We start from the raw sequence: 16,311 nt of genomic DNA on the forward strand, positions 1-16,311 counted from the left end.
TTTATCTGCTTCCCCTGCTGCCAAGAGATACCATTAATCATGAAAATATTTTCATATAAGGAGACCAAGTATCTTGATATCGGTCAGTTCATAGGAATCTGTGGTAATAAACCATTTTGTAATGGGCTTGAGCAGTCAATCTGTCCACTGATGCATTGAAAATAGATATTTCTCCTTCCAGGACTGCAATCTCTTTGCTGTTAAGAGGGCTCGAAAAAGCTACTTTTTAAATGTCCTGTTTTATAGTTCCGTACTATCAGAATGTATGCCATTAGGACATGCATGTCTGAAAACTGTAACTCCTTTACTGATGGCTGGATCCAAACTATATTTCCCATTAACAGAAGGTGAGGTCTGCTAGCTCTCTAGTTCTCTCCTTTGCTGCAGACTCCTCCCACTCAGGGTCCCGTGTCCTAGGAGCAGCATTTCATGAGGGTCAATGAGCTATAGTGGGAAGGGGAGACAGGACAGTTTCGCTCCAGGAAAAATTTGTATGGAACTAACTGTAATGCTGTTGGGTTAGATCCTACCACTCTGCTCAGCTGTGTGTGAGGCCTTCCTCCAGTGGAAGAAGAAGAAGAAGAAGAAGAAGAAGAGATTGGATTTATACCCCGCCCTTCACTCGGAGTCTCAGAGCGGCTTACAAACTCCTTTCCCTTCCCCTCCCCACAACAGACACCCTGTGAGGTGGGTGGGGCTGAGAGAGCTCTTGACAGAAACTGCCCTTTTTCAAGGACAACTGTGCCAGAGCTTGTGACTGACCCAAGGTCACATCAGCAGGTGCAAGTGGAGGAGTGGGGAACCAAACCCGGTTCTCCCAGATTAGAGTCCGCACACTTAACCACTACACCAAAGAGGCTCTTTCTCCAATGGAAGGCTCCTTACATCACAGGAAGGCTCCGTAGGTAACTGAGCGGAGTAATAGGATCCAACCCATTTATTTAATTGAGCATAAGCATTTGTCCAAATCCCACTAATCATTGTGCATCTTCACACCCAAACCTATGTCCACATCTCCAACATTCCTCCAGCAACACTCAGAGTAGGAGTCCGAAGCATCAATTGGTATCAGCTTTCACTTTAGCTCTATAAATGAATTTCTGAGGGATATCTGTGTGGTTTCAGTACTTTGGTATGGGCGTTTCTCTCTTTTTTTTGTTCTGTTTCTTATACAAGCTTTTGTATCCATCCTTGTATTTTCTATGTGATAGCGATACAAGAAAACATTGGCCTTAGGTGCTTGGCAGCAAAATGATGTCTTCTAACATCTGAAGGGTTCTGAAGTTCCATATGCTGGACTGAACTCTGACCATAAGGGCATGTTTAGAGTTAAGCATACTGCCATTCCATATTTTGGGGAAGTTTAGAAAATGCTTATCAGCTCTAATAAGTTAATTTAATGTAATTTTTTCCACCCCAGTCTTTCCATACAGTCAGTCTCCTATCTTTATATTCAAGCTGTACCACAATGTGCATTTGGCATGGGCATATGAGGCAAACTCGAACCTGTGACAGAGCTTTCCTAGTTTCTGTAGCTGCTGTGATGGTAAGTTCCATTATCTAGTATATTTTTATCCTACACCCTTCTGCTAAGGAGGGTCTCCCTCCGCCATCTTATCCTCACAAAAACCCTGTGATATAGGCTAGATGGAGAAAGTGGCTGGCCCAGTAAACTTCCTACCAAGAGTACGGATTTGAAACTGGGTCTCTCTCTCCTAGTCCAACTCTTTTACTATTATACTTCCTCAAAAAGAGATGTTGATCTTAATGTCCAAGAAAACTGCACCATCTTTAAAAACTGTTCTAGTTCTCTTGTATCTCATTTTTTTTTGCAAATGTCACATAAGCAATTACTCTGTCCTTGGTGCATACCTTATAGTTATCCCAAACTATAATCAGTAAATCCCAAATTCACTTCAAAAATTCTTTTTCTTCTTTCTGTAGTTTGGAAATAAACTGCTGGTTGTTTGGCTGAGAGGAGCTGATACCTAGGTTTAGATGTGTCTTTATTTCCCATTATTAAATGTAGTACTGGCCAGGCTATGGTCAGAGATGACGATAACAAAAAGGGTACCTATTTGAATTAAAGCAGTGGACATTAGGAAATAACCCAATCTAAAACAGTTAATAATGTACTTGAGAAAGATGGGCTGGTGCAGTTGTTTTAATTTTAATGGTTCATAATTTACATTTCTGATGCTGCTTTCAGATAGTTTCCGTTGTGTTTGGAGGAGAGAGGCTGATACTGTATTCCGATTGGTTGTGAACCGCCTGGAAAATCTTCAAGCTCAGTATCAAGTTAGAACTTTTGTAAATAAACAAATATAAATTGCCTTATGGCTACCAAACTACAGCTCTTTAGGAAGGTATCTTGAGCCTATCTTATATTCTAATAGAGAAGTCAAGAAATCTTTGGATACTTAAATCCAGTGATGGGAGCTGTGGACAGGCAAGACAGATCTTTTTACAAACCTGAAAAGGGTTTGCAGAAAAATGTGAAATCTGAAAAAATACACTGGGCAGCTTGAAAAATCTGAAAATGGTAAAAGGAATGCCTGTAGCTTAAAGCAACGGATTCCTTCAGTGAAGAAGAGGAGATTGGATTTATACCCCACCCTTCACTACCCAAAGGAGTCTCAGAGCGGCTTACAAACTCATTTCCATTTCCCTCCCCACAACAGACACCCTGTGAGGTAGGTGGGGCTGAGAGAGCTGAGAGAGCTCTGACAGAAACTGCTCCAGGGGATCTCCAGCTCCCACCTGGGGCTGGCAATCCTAGAAGGAAAGGAGGAAGCAGGAAAAGGGAAGAGAGACTATGGGGGTTTTCAGGAAAGCGAAAGAGGCAATAATGGGGGAGGGGGGAGTGTGATGCCTCCCACAAGTCCTTGCGGGTTCCCACTTGTTCCCTCATTCAGTAGACAAGAATTTGATAATACAAATGATCCAATAATGTAGTTTGTGACAATTACTTTTTCCAGCATGCAGATTATCTAGTGGAACATCAGAAGCTAAGCAACAGATCTTCAACATCTTCAATTCATGGCCTTTTTATATAGTTATTTTCACACACACACAAACATACACTGTTCACTGTGACAGAAACATCTGTGTAACTATTATGTGTAACAATTTTGCATTCATCTTGCCTATAAGAACCTGCATGAGATCAAATGGTGAACCTGAAGACTCGGCTAGCTTTGATTCCTGGGCTGTGTACCAGAACATTTTGTATCTATTTTCTGCTTCCCCTCTGAACATAATAGGGCTTGCCTGTCAGGGACATCTGTGTCAATATCCTGATGATGAATAATCAAGTTAACAAGAGCTTGAACTAGTCACTTCCCTTTCCTGGAACTCTTTCCCTGTGCAATCCTAATATTTATGAGTTCGCTGTTAAAGTGAAAACATAACTGTATTTAAAAAAAGACTGTGTGGGTTTGATACATCACCCACAAATGTTCCTCCTTTTGATGAAACTAGTTATAGAAGGCCAATGAAGTCAAAACACTAGTCAGAAACTAACCCCACCAAGGACTCACAAATAACTTTTGGGATCAATTTCTGCTCTCATATGTTACTTTTTCATAACCTCAGCCATGGTTTGGTATTACTTCTGTGCAGAAATTAACCCTGGTTAACACAAACCTGGTCTTGGAGGCACTTAATACAGGTTTTGGAGCCCATGTATTTCACATATTGGATTATAATCACCATTCAAGGGATTCTTCCTGCTAAACTATAGCCAAAGAATCCCCATTTTACAAGCCATTAAAATTCTCTCTTGTAGAGCAGGCACATGGAGGCATGGGATGAATTCAGTTATGGCTACATCCTTTCTCAGTGCTAGGATTGTGATGTGGATAGGCGGCTTTTTTCCTGAATAGTGATGTGGACTGAACCTTTCTCCAGCCAAAGGAGTATTCCTCCAACTTAAATGATTCCTCTGTTGGAAGAAGAGCAACTTAAGTTGGAGAAACCTCCATAGGCTGGAGGAAGGCTTCCAACTTTGCACAGTGGAATGTTAGGATAAGGGTAGGCTCCACCCCATTGGGCTGTGATAAGTCTGCCCATAGTACATGAATCTTGGTGTGAAGTTCATTTATTTCAGCATTCTTCTCCTGAGTCAGTTTGGTGTAGTGGTTAAGAGTGTGGTCTCTAATCTGGGAGAACTGGGTTTGATTCCCACTCTTCCACATGCAGCTGCTGGTGTGACCTTGGGTCAGTCATAAGTTCTTTCAGAGCTGTTCTCTCAAGGGCAGTTCTTGGGAGAGCTCTCTCAGCCCCACCACAACAGGGTGTCTGTTGTGGGGAGGGGAAGGTGATTGTAAGTGAAAGGCAGGGTACAAAACCCAACTCTTCTTCTTCTACCTATACCTAACAATGCACTTTCCCATATCCACTTGGGAAGCTAGAGAGCTTGCTTAGAGAAAATTAAATGCTTTAAAACAGGGGAGAACAGTGAGCTAAGGAGCAACAGAACAAGGGTTTGGCTTTCCTTGGCCTGAGCACAGAAACATTAATTATGGACAATGTTGTGCAGCAGAAGAATCAGATATCTCGCCTAAATGATGTGATCTGCCTGTATGGCACATATCTGTTGACTTGCTAGGGCCTGAATTCACACCCTTACGCCACCTTTCAGTTGCATAGTGCGTAAAATGTCATTTTGCTGGTCAAGGATCCAAGACACTAGAACAATAAGAACTACAATTTTATGCATAAGTGTTGAGCTTCAATGTCTGAGTTAGTTGGTTTTAAATAGATCTTTGGAGATGCAAGACATTTAATAAAAATGGATATGACCAGAATTCAAACGTGTTTACATATGTCATGATCCTAGACCTATGTCTGAATAATGAGCAGCCTGTAGGCCTCAAGGAAGCCTCACTTCTACAAAAGTCTTAGGCCATTGTGTAAATTTTCCAACAGGCCTACAGTTCCCAACAACTCTCTAGGCCTTATTACTAGGATTGGGAAAAATGGAAAGGAAAACAGAAGCCAATCCCTGGTAAGGAGGTAGACTTTGGACCGAAAACATATAAGGCCCTGCACAGGAAGGGAAGGTGTTCGTTCCCTGAAGCTGAGCTGTAGAGGCTGCTTTTGGAAGGAGTCAATCCCTTGCCCCACAGGTGGTGAGTCTGGCCTGCTGGCAGAAGGTATTAACATAAGAAGTAAGTAAGGTATCGGGTTGTGTGAAACAACACCTGTTGCTTCCAGGTGGACTTTTTTGTAAGTTTTGCCCTGTGTCCAGAGGTTGATTCGGGGGGATCGCGGGGGATCACCGTTCCCCCGGGTGAGGTGCGGGGGGGCACACGACGAAGCCCAGCCCCCTGCTTCCGGCCGCCCCGCTTCCGGCCCTCCATCTGAGGGGGCGAAGGGGCGGCGCTTACGGGAGAACGAGGGGGAGGGGCAGGGCATTCTGCGCTCGCTCTTACCCTTCAGGCGTTTCAGGCGGTGGCAAGGAGAGGAGGATGAACCGGCTCTTCCCGCTCTTCAAAGGGGGTAGCGGTGGTGGGGCCGCCGCTTCGACCTCGGCTGCTGCCGGGACCACGCTGCCTTCCACGCTCACTAATCTCCAGCAGCAAAAGCAGCGGCAGATCGAGTCCCTGCGGAGTGCCCATACCGCGTGAGTGAATCCCACACGCGCCCCCGGGGGGGTGGTAGTTTCGGCATTTCTCCTCTTCCCCGCCCCGCCCCAGACAGAGGAGTCGCCCCTCGCTCAAAGGAAAGCTGCTTGGTGGCGAAACAGCCGGCGGCATAGAGAGTGAAAGGGGTGGAGCCGCAGGTCTTCCGGCGTCCCCTTTAAAGTGTGAAGCTGGGTTTATAGCTGTTTTGGTTTATAGCTGGTCTTGGTTTATAGCTGTTTTTTCTCCCTGGAATTGCCTACCAATGTTCCCTCTAAGCTGTGGAGTCTTGTGAGCAAAATTTCTACTTTGTGAGCCACTGGCATTAAAGCTGTGAGCGAGTGATTTGGCTACTGCATCAGTTAGTTTGCCTCTGGAGCCCTCCTTCCTGAGTGAAGAGAAAAATATGTGAGCCAGAGGCTTAAAAGCTGTGAGCTAGCTCACACTAACTCAGCTTAGAGGGAACACTCCTGGTAACTGGAATGTGAATAGCTACATATTTTGTACTTCATCTATTACCAAACAGCTTTCCTTTTTGGCACTCTGGTACTAGGTCTTCACTGATGTGCTTGTTGTTGCTTTTCTCTCAACAAACCAGTTACTGAAAATAGATAAAATTGTGTTGAACTTCTATCCTTTTTACCTGACATGGGTGGTTTGCTTGTTTTCCCCCACATGTGCCATCAGATAGGCTCGCCAGCTCTGAGTTGGCAATACCTTGGAGATTTTGGGGGTGGAGCCTGAGTGGTGGGTTTAGATTCAGAGGAATTAGCTGTGTTAGTCTGTTGCTGCAAAATAGTCCAAGAGTTCAAATAGCACCTTTAAGACTAACAAATAGCACCTTTAAGACTAACCTTTAAGACTAAGACTAACTGAGTGGTGGGTGTGGCCTTATGACACACTTCCGGTGATGGCAGGGGGTGTGGCCTTATGACACACTTCCGGTGATGGCAGGGGGTGTGGCCTTATGACACACTTCCGGTGATGGCAGGGGGTGTGGCCTTATGACACACTTCCGGTGATGGCAGGGGGTGTGGCCTTATGACACACTTCCGGTGATGGCAGGGGTGTGGCATATGCTAATGAGTTATGCTAATGAGTTCCCCTAGCTCTTTTTCTACGAAACAACCCCTGCCTGTGTCCCTGTATTAATTCTGCCCCATAGGTGCCCCATAGGTGGTGAGTCAGGCCTACTGGCAGAAGGTATTAACATAGGAAGTAAGTAAGGTACTGGGTTGTGTGAAACAACACCTGTTGCTTCCAGGTGACTTCTTTGTGAGTTTTGTCCTGTGTCCCTGTATTTATTCTGCCCCATTTTCATAGTTGTTCTTCTGTTTAATAAACTGTTCTTCTGTTTAATAAACTGTTCCGTCTTCATTCTGCCTGGGTACTTCACGTCTCATATTCATTCATAAATCGGGGCATGTCCTGACGAAAACGAGTTGCCTGGAGGAGGCAGGGAAGGTGCTCCGGGTCCTCTCTAGTAATGCCCTAGAACCAGAGTTACTGCAGTCAGTTATGGCCCTTGCCTGCCCAGGGCTGAAGGTGGCAGGAGGAAAGGAGGGTGTGTTTGGGGAGGGAAAGATCCCTGGAAGCGACATCCTGCACAATTCCTGCCCCTTTCCAAAATGGCATTACTTCATTTATTCACTCATCATGGCAAATAAGATACATTTGCCTATCCCCTAACAACAGGATCTTATGAAACCTGGTCTCTGAAAATCTTAATGCTTTTAGTAAACATTTAAGCCTCATTAGCTGTTATTAACTTAAAAGACCTCCCCCAAAGCAACTGCTTACATCAATAACAACTGCCAGCTTATAGCCAGGCCTGAATTCCATGTGTCACCATCTTCAATGAAGATTTGTTTTTATGAAAATAAAGATTTCTGCAGTAGTACAGCTGGTACTGCAATGTTTTGAAAAACATAATTAGGAGAGCACTGACCCCTCCATCTTTTGCCACAATAAGCCTCATCCAGTTTTTATTAGTGTAAATGAACACACTAAACATCAGAATAGGAAAAATTTGCTGATTTATAGTCTTCAAAAAAGGTATGTGCACAAGAAGTGAAAACCTCTTCCATAATATCCAAGTGATAGGTATATCAGGCATCTGGATAAGTTAAAGTTCCAAGTAAATGGGGTGGATCCTACCTTTATCCAACATCTTCAATGAGCAAAGTTAGTTTATTTACTAAAGAGTTCCACTTGTCATAGATTATGGTAGTTTGCATACTGGACGAGTTGTTCTGCCTGCAGCCAAAAGAGATGCAGCAATACCAGATGAAGCAACAGCCCATGCAAGGGAGTTCCAACTCCCTTTGTTTTGGGAACTACAACTCCTATCATCATTCTAAAGCTAGGGACTAATGTTGAGGTTCCTAGCTTTATTTTTGGGTGAGATGCTTGCCAGAGAACTTTAGCTTCCATTGCAAATGGTATGTGTGTTTATGGCAATAACCTGGGCCACAATGTTCCGATTCCTTTTGTTTTGGGCACTGCAATGCTCACTTCCATTATGAAGCTAGTTGCCAATTTTGAGAATCCTAGCTTTGTTTTCTGATGAGTTATGCTCACCAGAGACAGTTATGGCTTCCAATGCATAAAAGTGGATGGGGACTCTACGGACTGTGTGAGCCAGGATGTTCTGATTCCCTTCATGTTTGGCACCGCAACTCACATGATCATCCTGAAGCCAGCAGCCAATGATCATGAAACCTCCAGCCAACCCACAGTCTTTGTAACAGGACAAGTATAAATTGAGGAGAAACTCAGGCCAGAGAAACCAGATGATTATAAAGAGACAACCCAGAGTTTGAGAGAACGTCTGCTTGGTTTATTGTTTTCTCTTCTAATATATTTAATTATAAACCAATTTGAGAGCTTTGGCAAAAATTAGGGTACATATATATTTTTAAAAGGGAATAAATGACATGGGAGCAAAGGTCAGGGTTGCCATAAGGCCTGAATATCGAGGTTTGGGCCAGATTCTTGCTGTGGCACATCTATATATATATAAAAGAAAGTCCCCTCACCGTAAAATCAACACCCAGGCCAAACCGCTGGACCCAGAAACACCAAATTCGGGGAGAGCGCTCCTACCATGATGTAGATGCTCACTAAGAAGGGATTTTTAGAACTTCGATCCCTAAGGGGGTCCAAAGGGGTAAAATGTGCTCCCCCATTGATTCCTATATGGCTGCCAGGCCTCCTTGCACCCCCCACTCTCTGATTGGTCAGCTACAGAGCTCAGTGTTCTGAGGTAAAAAAAACGCCAACAGTTATAGGAGTCTGTGGACAGCTAATAACAGTTGAGGAAATCAGGAATGGCCAACAACCACCTGTGAGGTGCAGTACTGCTGCTGGCCCAGCCTCTCTGATGGCTTCCAACACACTCTTCCCACCTCCTACACCTAACAGGCAGTTTTCTGTCAGGTGCAGCAGCGGGCGCAGGGTGCTTAAAGCCACAAGGGAGCATGCTCCAGCAGTAATGCCTTAGTGATCCTGCTGTCCTTGCCTCCACAGTGGCTTCTAATATTCCTCCCCCCTCCCCCTCCTACAGGCTCTGCCTGTCAGGTGTAGGAGAGGAGGTGGGATGCTTACAGCCACCGGGGAGGTTGGCTCAACAGGACTGCCTTAGCCCTGCTGTTGGCCCAGCCTCTCAAATGCCTTTAAATACAACCCCCCCAACACCAGACAGGTGGGTGTCTGTCAGGTGTAGGAGGAGGGCCAGGGTACTTTAATCCACCAGGGAAGCTGCCCAAGCAGGATCACTTTAGCGATGCTGCTGGCCCAGCCTCTCTGATGGCTTCCAACATACTCCCCCCACCTCTTACACCTAACAGGCGGTTGTCTGTCAGGTGCAGCAGTGGTTGCAGGGTGCTTAAAGCCATGAGGGAGCCCACCTCAGCATTAACGCCTTAGTGATCCTGCCAGTCCCGCCTCCACAGTGGCTTCTAATACTCCTCCCCCCTCCTGCTCCTACACTGGACAGGCAGCTGCCAGGAGGAGGCAACTTAGGAATGTGGCAAAGACAGTGCGGGGCACTGAGCTACGCAGGCCAAGTACCAGCAAGATCAGACTGAGGTGCTCAGAACAACACAGTCTCCATATGAGCAAAACAATCCAGGAACACAAGTAGAGACGCCATCACTTTCGTGGAAGGTGGCAGGAATGGATTTAACAGACGACTGCTTCTCAAATGGACAATTCTATGTTGCCTGCTCCAGAGTGAGCTCATCAAGCAGCCTGGTGATCCTAGCACCTGAGGGCAGAACCACCAATGTGGTCTACAGAGAGGTCCTCCGGTACGGGGGGGGGGAGTACGTATGTCTCACTTCATTTTTACACTACAATCTTCTCCACTAGAATTCCTACAACATTTCAAGCTTCACATCATTGGTATTATAACTGGATTTATGGAACTTAAATACCGTAGCGAAGCACGGGTGTCAGGCTAGTAGTGCATATCTGGGCTATTACTCTGACCTGGCACCCAGTACTGATTTAAAAAATAACATCCCTACCCTTGCACATGTAGAGACATGAGAAAAATGTTCTGGAAGCATTTTGCCCAATTATTTCGAGAAAAACAACACACTTACAGGTTGTATAGTAAACAAGGGCCAAATTCTACAAACATAAAAAGCACTCTGGAATGCAGATTCCTCCCCACCCACCCTCCTTTGAATACAGTGGCTTGTATCCCACCCCTTTTTCTTGTCAGAGGAAGGTTCCTTAGGTTGGAGAAAGGATTCAACCTTTGCTGAGCTGGTAGGATTCAAGTAAACACAATTTATTTTCAGTACAGACAGATTAAAGTTTAGGATCTGGCTGTCCATTTTGGCACTCTAATTCTGGGGAAAAGCAAACTGGACAGCTTCTTTAGAAACTTCAAGAAATTGGCAGAAAGGCAAAGTAATAACCATAACTCTCTTGACCTCTCTTGGTCTAATATATTTTCTCTGCACCCACATGAATAGGAAAGGGCAAGAAACTGGTTATTGGGAAGCTTTTCAAGTATGCTCTACTTTTCATGTCAACAATGCTCTTTGATATTTCAAATACTGTGCCCTCTTCACCCTAGCCTTTTCATGGCGTTCCTGTCAACGCTATAGCATACATTCAGTGTATGCTCAGTCACACTCAGACAATGACATTATTCAATAGCAACTGCCAAGAAAAATGTTGCGCTTTCCCCCCCAGAGAAGTACTACAGGGAATGCAGCAGACTCCAGCAATACTCTCTTTTTTCACATTATGCTTCTAAAATATTAGGAGCCCACTTACTATTATTACGTTTGAAGGCCTACCTGTATATTCTCTAAAAACATACAAAAAGTCTTCATTCATATTTAGGCAGACAAGGACTGATTGACAGCTTTTCTTACAAACTATGACTAGCCTGATCTTGTCAGAGCATTGAAGCTAAGCAGGGTCAGTACTTGGACAGGAGACCACCAAGGAAGACGAGGACTGCTGTGCAATGGGAGGCAATGGCAAACTACTTCTGCTCACCTCTTGCCTTAAAAACCCCATGAGGTCAAATTTCATGGAGCCGCCATGAGCCGGTTATGACTTGATGACATCCTTTACCTCTATACACAGCAGCACCCTCTACATACAACGTCTTGTCTGCCTACTGCGGACTAGTTTTCAAGAGTTCTATCTTCAATAAACCCTTTCTGTGATGGGAATGCTTTCTAGAAATCGGCAATTTCTGTTCCCTTATTGCTACACTAGTGTCAGTATTCATCTAGCAAAAAACTGATGCTCCTGAGACCCAATTTTTTGTACAGGGAAGGTTTGGGGTGTTCTACTGCAGTTGCCTCTGCTAAGTGAGAGGCATGTGAGGAATGCTGGAGGACTGGCCTTTATTTCTCCCCCATGGGTCCACCTGGAAAAAGGAAAGGTGGTTGCAGGAAAGAACTTCAGCCTGCTTCTGTGGGCTCCTGTTTATCCCAGAGCTCTTAATGTTCACGTCACGGTCCACCCTACACTGCATGTATGTGTGGGATTCCCTTTATTCCCTTCCTTGTTGTGTTCTGCTTATGGGTGGTTAAGCAGGCTGAAGTTGGCCATGGGAGCTCATGTTGGGGAGCACTGGTTGTTTACTTTCATCTCTAGCTGTCCTGGTGGCATCATTAACATGCTGCTCCCTGACTGGTGGGTTTCAGCAGGGTTGTTATGGAGTCCAGTTCAACGGCAATGTCCCCTGAACAATGGAACTGGCTGATTTTGTGCATATTTCCCTTCTGATGAGTGACTGTAGTGCTGCATTTATGTCTGCAATATATCAGCATTGGGGCCTCGGGACTGGGCTGTAAATCCCTCAGTGGTAACTCATGTGTATACTATAATGTAATTTTGCTTCTGAAATTTCCACATGCTTGGAAGTGCCAATTGCTGTAGAAACAATTTAGATCTTTCACATCCCACTGTTCTGATATGACATTTCAAAGGTCTGCACTCGTCGCTGGCTGTATGTTTTATACCACTAAAGTTCAATTATCTCAAAATGTGCCTGTGCAACCAAGTGATTAAGGCAGACAATTTAGACTAAATTAAAACCCACATACTTCCTTTCAGTTGAAGCAATTCCAATAAATGCTAACAGAAATTGCAGGTGCACTTGAAAATATTTCCAAACATGAGCTGGGATCCCAAACAGAATGTGTGCATGATGAACTTGCACTCCTGCAGAATGTACAAACTGCATGTATACTGATGTCATTTCCTCTTAAAAAACTCTTGAATCAAACTACTTTTTGAATCACAGAGCTTAAAAAGGAAATTAGGGGTATGTGGGTGGTCCTTTCTGAAAAGGAAACTCTGAGAACAACTCAGGTCCTCTGGATCTTGGCCATGGTCAGCCAACATCACTCTGGAAAAATAATCTTGGAATGTTTAATTTAAAAATCTATGAGGCTGAATCATGCATACTTCTGCTAACCAAGAACCAGGCAAGTTCAACTGAAATCAATTGTACTTACAATTCAGTAATGCACACGTGTCACAAGAACACCATTGTTTCTTAGACTCTTTTCTCTCCAGCTGCTTCCTCTAATTAAACATTCAAGCTACATTTTACTGTTGGAGAAACAGTCTGCAGGTGGGGGAGAAGAAGCACTGCTGGAGGAAAACGGCTCAGCAATGTGTTTGTATTGCCGCTCCCACAACTGTAGAACACCTTGTACCACACATCATGTTACAACACTTAGAATGTATATAGACAGTTCTGCTCCTCAAATTGCTAGTGCTTTTTTTTTAACATTTACAGTGAATTTTGCTGTCGTCCATAAGAAATTTCCACACTGAAAGCAAAACAAACATAAACATTTAATCCGATCCTTATTTTGAGATGGTAATATGGTAAATAAAATAAATTAAGTGAATCATACTGCAAGGTCATGATTAGGTAGCGCCATGAGCTGCAGACTTCTTGAGCATAATTTGGTGACTATCAGAAACCAACAGTTTCCTTTTTTAATAACAACATTATTATAAACAGTTCAGGCATTAAAATATTCCTAGGACAGAAAGGAAGCAAACAGTAGCTTTTTGCAACTACCTGCTATGTGGGAAGATAAGATTCGCCTGCAGATAAAAACACAACATCCATACACTGGGGCCAGACCTAAGCAAGCAAAGAGCTCACGCAAGCGGATCTTCTCTGTCTTTCTTTTTCCACAGCAGACTCCCATCCAGTGTTCCCTCTAAGCTGAGTTAGGGTGAGCTAGTTCACAGTTTTTTAGCCTCCAGCTCACACATTTTTGTCTCAGCTCAGGAAGGATGGCTCCAGAGCCAAACTAATTGATGCAGCAGCCAAATCACTTGCTCACAACTTTAATGCCAGTAGCTCACAATGTAGAATTTTTGCTCACAAGACTCCACAGCTTAGAGGGAGCATTATACACAAGATGGCCGCGGCGGGGGGGGGGGGCTGCAGTAAGGAGGGGGAAATCAAGCAAAAATCACCTTTTCCTCCTCTTAAGTAAACTCAGCAAACCTTAAACCTAGCTTACCGTTGCTCATACACAACCAGGGAGAAGCAAATGTGTCCTGTGCTCCTTCCCTACTCCACCCCTGGCAACCTTTTGTTTATAAGGGTCCTCCCGAAGCCTCAGCAGAGGATCGCCAGGGTGCACAACAGGAGGGATGCTGAAGGACAGGGAAGAAGATCCAACTGCAAGAAATCCTGTTCACACATGACTGGATCCAACCCTATACTTTCCTATCTAGGAATTTCTTTCATATAATAAGTAAAGAAGGGATTCTGTACTTGCTGCAAACAATACAGGTGACGCTCAACATGTTTAAAGTGCAGAATTTCCACAAAACTCCCCAATCTGTCCTGAATTCCCAGTTCGTAATTCTCTGCTCTTAAACATCTATTTATCTAAGGTAGGTAGGGTTCTATTGAGCAGCCAAGTTGCTGAAGAAGATGAACTGTTTCCACCCTTTCAAATGAATTACACAACACACTTAGTAGTGCACCGTTTCATAGGCCAATAGCTTAAACCATGTTATAGCTCTTTTAAATTTTTCTGAAATTAACAAGCAATGCCAAGATTCTAGCAGCTGTAATTTCTTCCCAATTAAAACCAGACTCTTCCCGGCCTTTATTATAACAGAAGGGCTTACTTTTTCAAAGTGTCATTCAGCTGAAAAATGCTGAGTTACAGAAATAAAGAAGAGCGACTTACGTTCTTAACATCGTTCTCATGGTGGAAAATGTATTCAAACAATGCCTGTTAGGAGAACAATTTACAACATGATGTCAAAATTGGGGGCGGGGGGGGGAGACAACAAAAGCCATTTACAGTCGTACAAAAATAAATACGCATTGAAGTAGCTCATTTAAAATATCTTTTATAAAAAATGACTATGGATGCTACAATGGCTTTACATCAGGAATGCAAAGGAATGCCTGCACATGCTGCTGTGTCATGAAAGGAGTCTTATTTCTATGTCTACATCAAAGAAATTTTTCTGTAATACGGAATGTGATCCAAAGAACCCTGTTTATGAGCAGAAGGAATTTCAGTGTACAAACAGGGAAGGGAGAGCTGTGGATTTTCCTTTGCAGCTGTAACTGTTATAGTTTATTGATTTAATATATTTTTCTCCCATCCTTTCCCCAAGGAACTCATAGTGGCATACGCTGTTCTCCTCTACTCCATTTTATTTTCACAAAAAATCCACATAAAATTGATCAGGATGTGTGAATGACCCAAGGTCACCCAGCAAGCTTCATGGCACAGCCAAGATATGACTCCTGGCCTCTCAGACCCTTCTGACACATCAACTACTACAACCCAACTGGCTCTCTTACCAAAGGGTCAGCAACAGCAGCTTGCTTGTGTGTCTGTGTGTGCAACAGAGGCACAGAAATGCCCCACTGCATGGCAAAACACCACATGGAGCCCTTTTGGATCCAGGCCACCATGTATCTAACAGCAATGGGTGGCCTTCTCACAGTGATCGAAAATCCATCGGGGGGTGGGGGTTACCAGAGCAGCTTCTTCTTAGAAAAATCCTCTCCGATTTTTCTCCCCTTACTGTGCTTGTATTTGGACAGCATGACAAGCTATATTAAGCTCAAAGGAAGGAGTAAGAGAAGAAATCCAATACACTAGCCAAGAAAGGAGAAGAAAAGAAACAATGCTTGTGGCATGCTTCCTGATCCTCCAGAATCATGGCTTAGAGGACTGGGAAAACAATGTCTGCGCCTTTGATAATTTTGTAGTCACATTTTCAATGATGTTTTAATGGCAATATCAATGATCATGTACCAATGGCTCCTTTCTCCCTATGGAATCCTGTCCACACTGAGAGGACTATTCTACCCATCTGCAGAACTACGGTATTCTACACATCTGCTGAGCAGTCGGGTTACAACAGATTAAAGGGAGTACTTCTTCACCCAAAGAGTGATTAACACATGGAATTCCCTGCCACAGGAGGTGGTGGCAGCTGCAAGCATGGACAGCTTCAAGAGGGAATTAGATAAACATATGGAGCAGAGGTCCATCAGCGGCTATTAGCCACAAGGGATAGATAGGCAATCTCAGTCTGGGGCAAGTGATGCTCTGTCTTCTTGGTGCTTGGGGAGGGGGCAACAGTGGGAGGGCTTTTAGTATCCTGGCCCCACTGGTGGACCTCCTGATGGCACCTGGTATTTTTGGACAGTGTGACAGAGTTTTGGACTGGATGGGCCATTGGCCTGACCCAACATTGGCTTCTTTTCTGTTCTTATGTTCTTATATTTTGATTGGTTTTCGGATTTATATCACCAATCTGACCCTCGTATGAAGGCAAGGAAATACAGATAGCCATCATGTCCTCTCAGGTGAGTTATCCACATGAAATTTTAGATGCAGACAGTTTATCTGTATCTGCATGCAGGCACAGTCTCTCTTGGGGGGACCTGAGGAAGGAGGAGGGAGGGAGAAAAAGGAGGAGGTCAATCTTAATTCCCTGCTTCTTTCTATGACCTTCTTCAGTGTGAAGATTAATCACAGGGTCCGAGATCCCACATTCCAAGAACTGCAGGACCTACTTCTTTGGTTGTTCACTTCTCCCAGCGACTAGAGCATGAGGGAACACAGCAAGCCAACAGCATACTCCTCATCTCTCCCAAGGAACAACTCCTGGCCATGGGAAGGGAAGTAAAATCTGAACA

The 16,311-nt window shown here is 44.2% G+C and overlaps 1 protein-coding gene across 1 annotated transcript in view; it reads right to left on the bottom strand.

Annotated features, from left to right (window-relative positions):
* TTC8 (tetratricopeptide repeat domain 8) overlaps positions 1–16,311 on the bottom strand; it is a 70,058-nt gene that overhangs the window by 26,837 nt on the left and 26,910 nt on the right. Inside the window, exon 7 of the mRNA XM_015426598.1 lies at positions 14,333–14,377. Within this exon, the coding sequence (XP_015282084.1) occupies positions 14,333–14,377 (45 nt within the window). The remainder of the gene's footprint in view (positions 1–14,332; positions 14,378–16,311) is intronic.

The sequence above is a fragment of the Gekko japonicus genome, unplaced genomic scaffold, assembly GCF_001447785.1.
Source record: "Gekko japonicus isolate JY-2015 unplaced genomic scaffold, Gekko_japonicus_V1.1 scaffold198, whole genome shotgun sequence".
Taxonomy (NCBI): Eukaryota; Metazoa; Chordata; class Lepidosauria; order Squamata; family Gekkonidae; genus Gekko; species Gekko japonicus.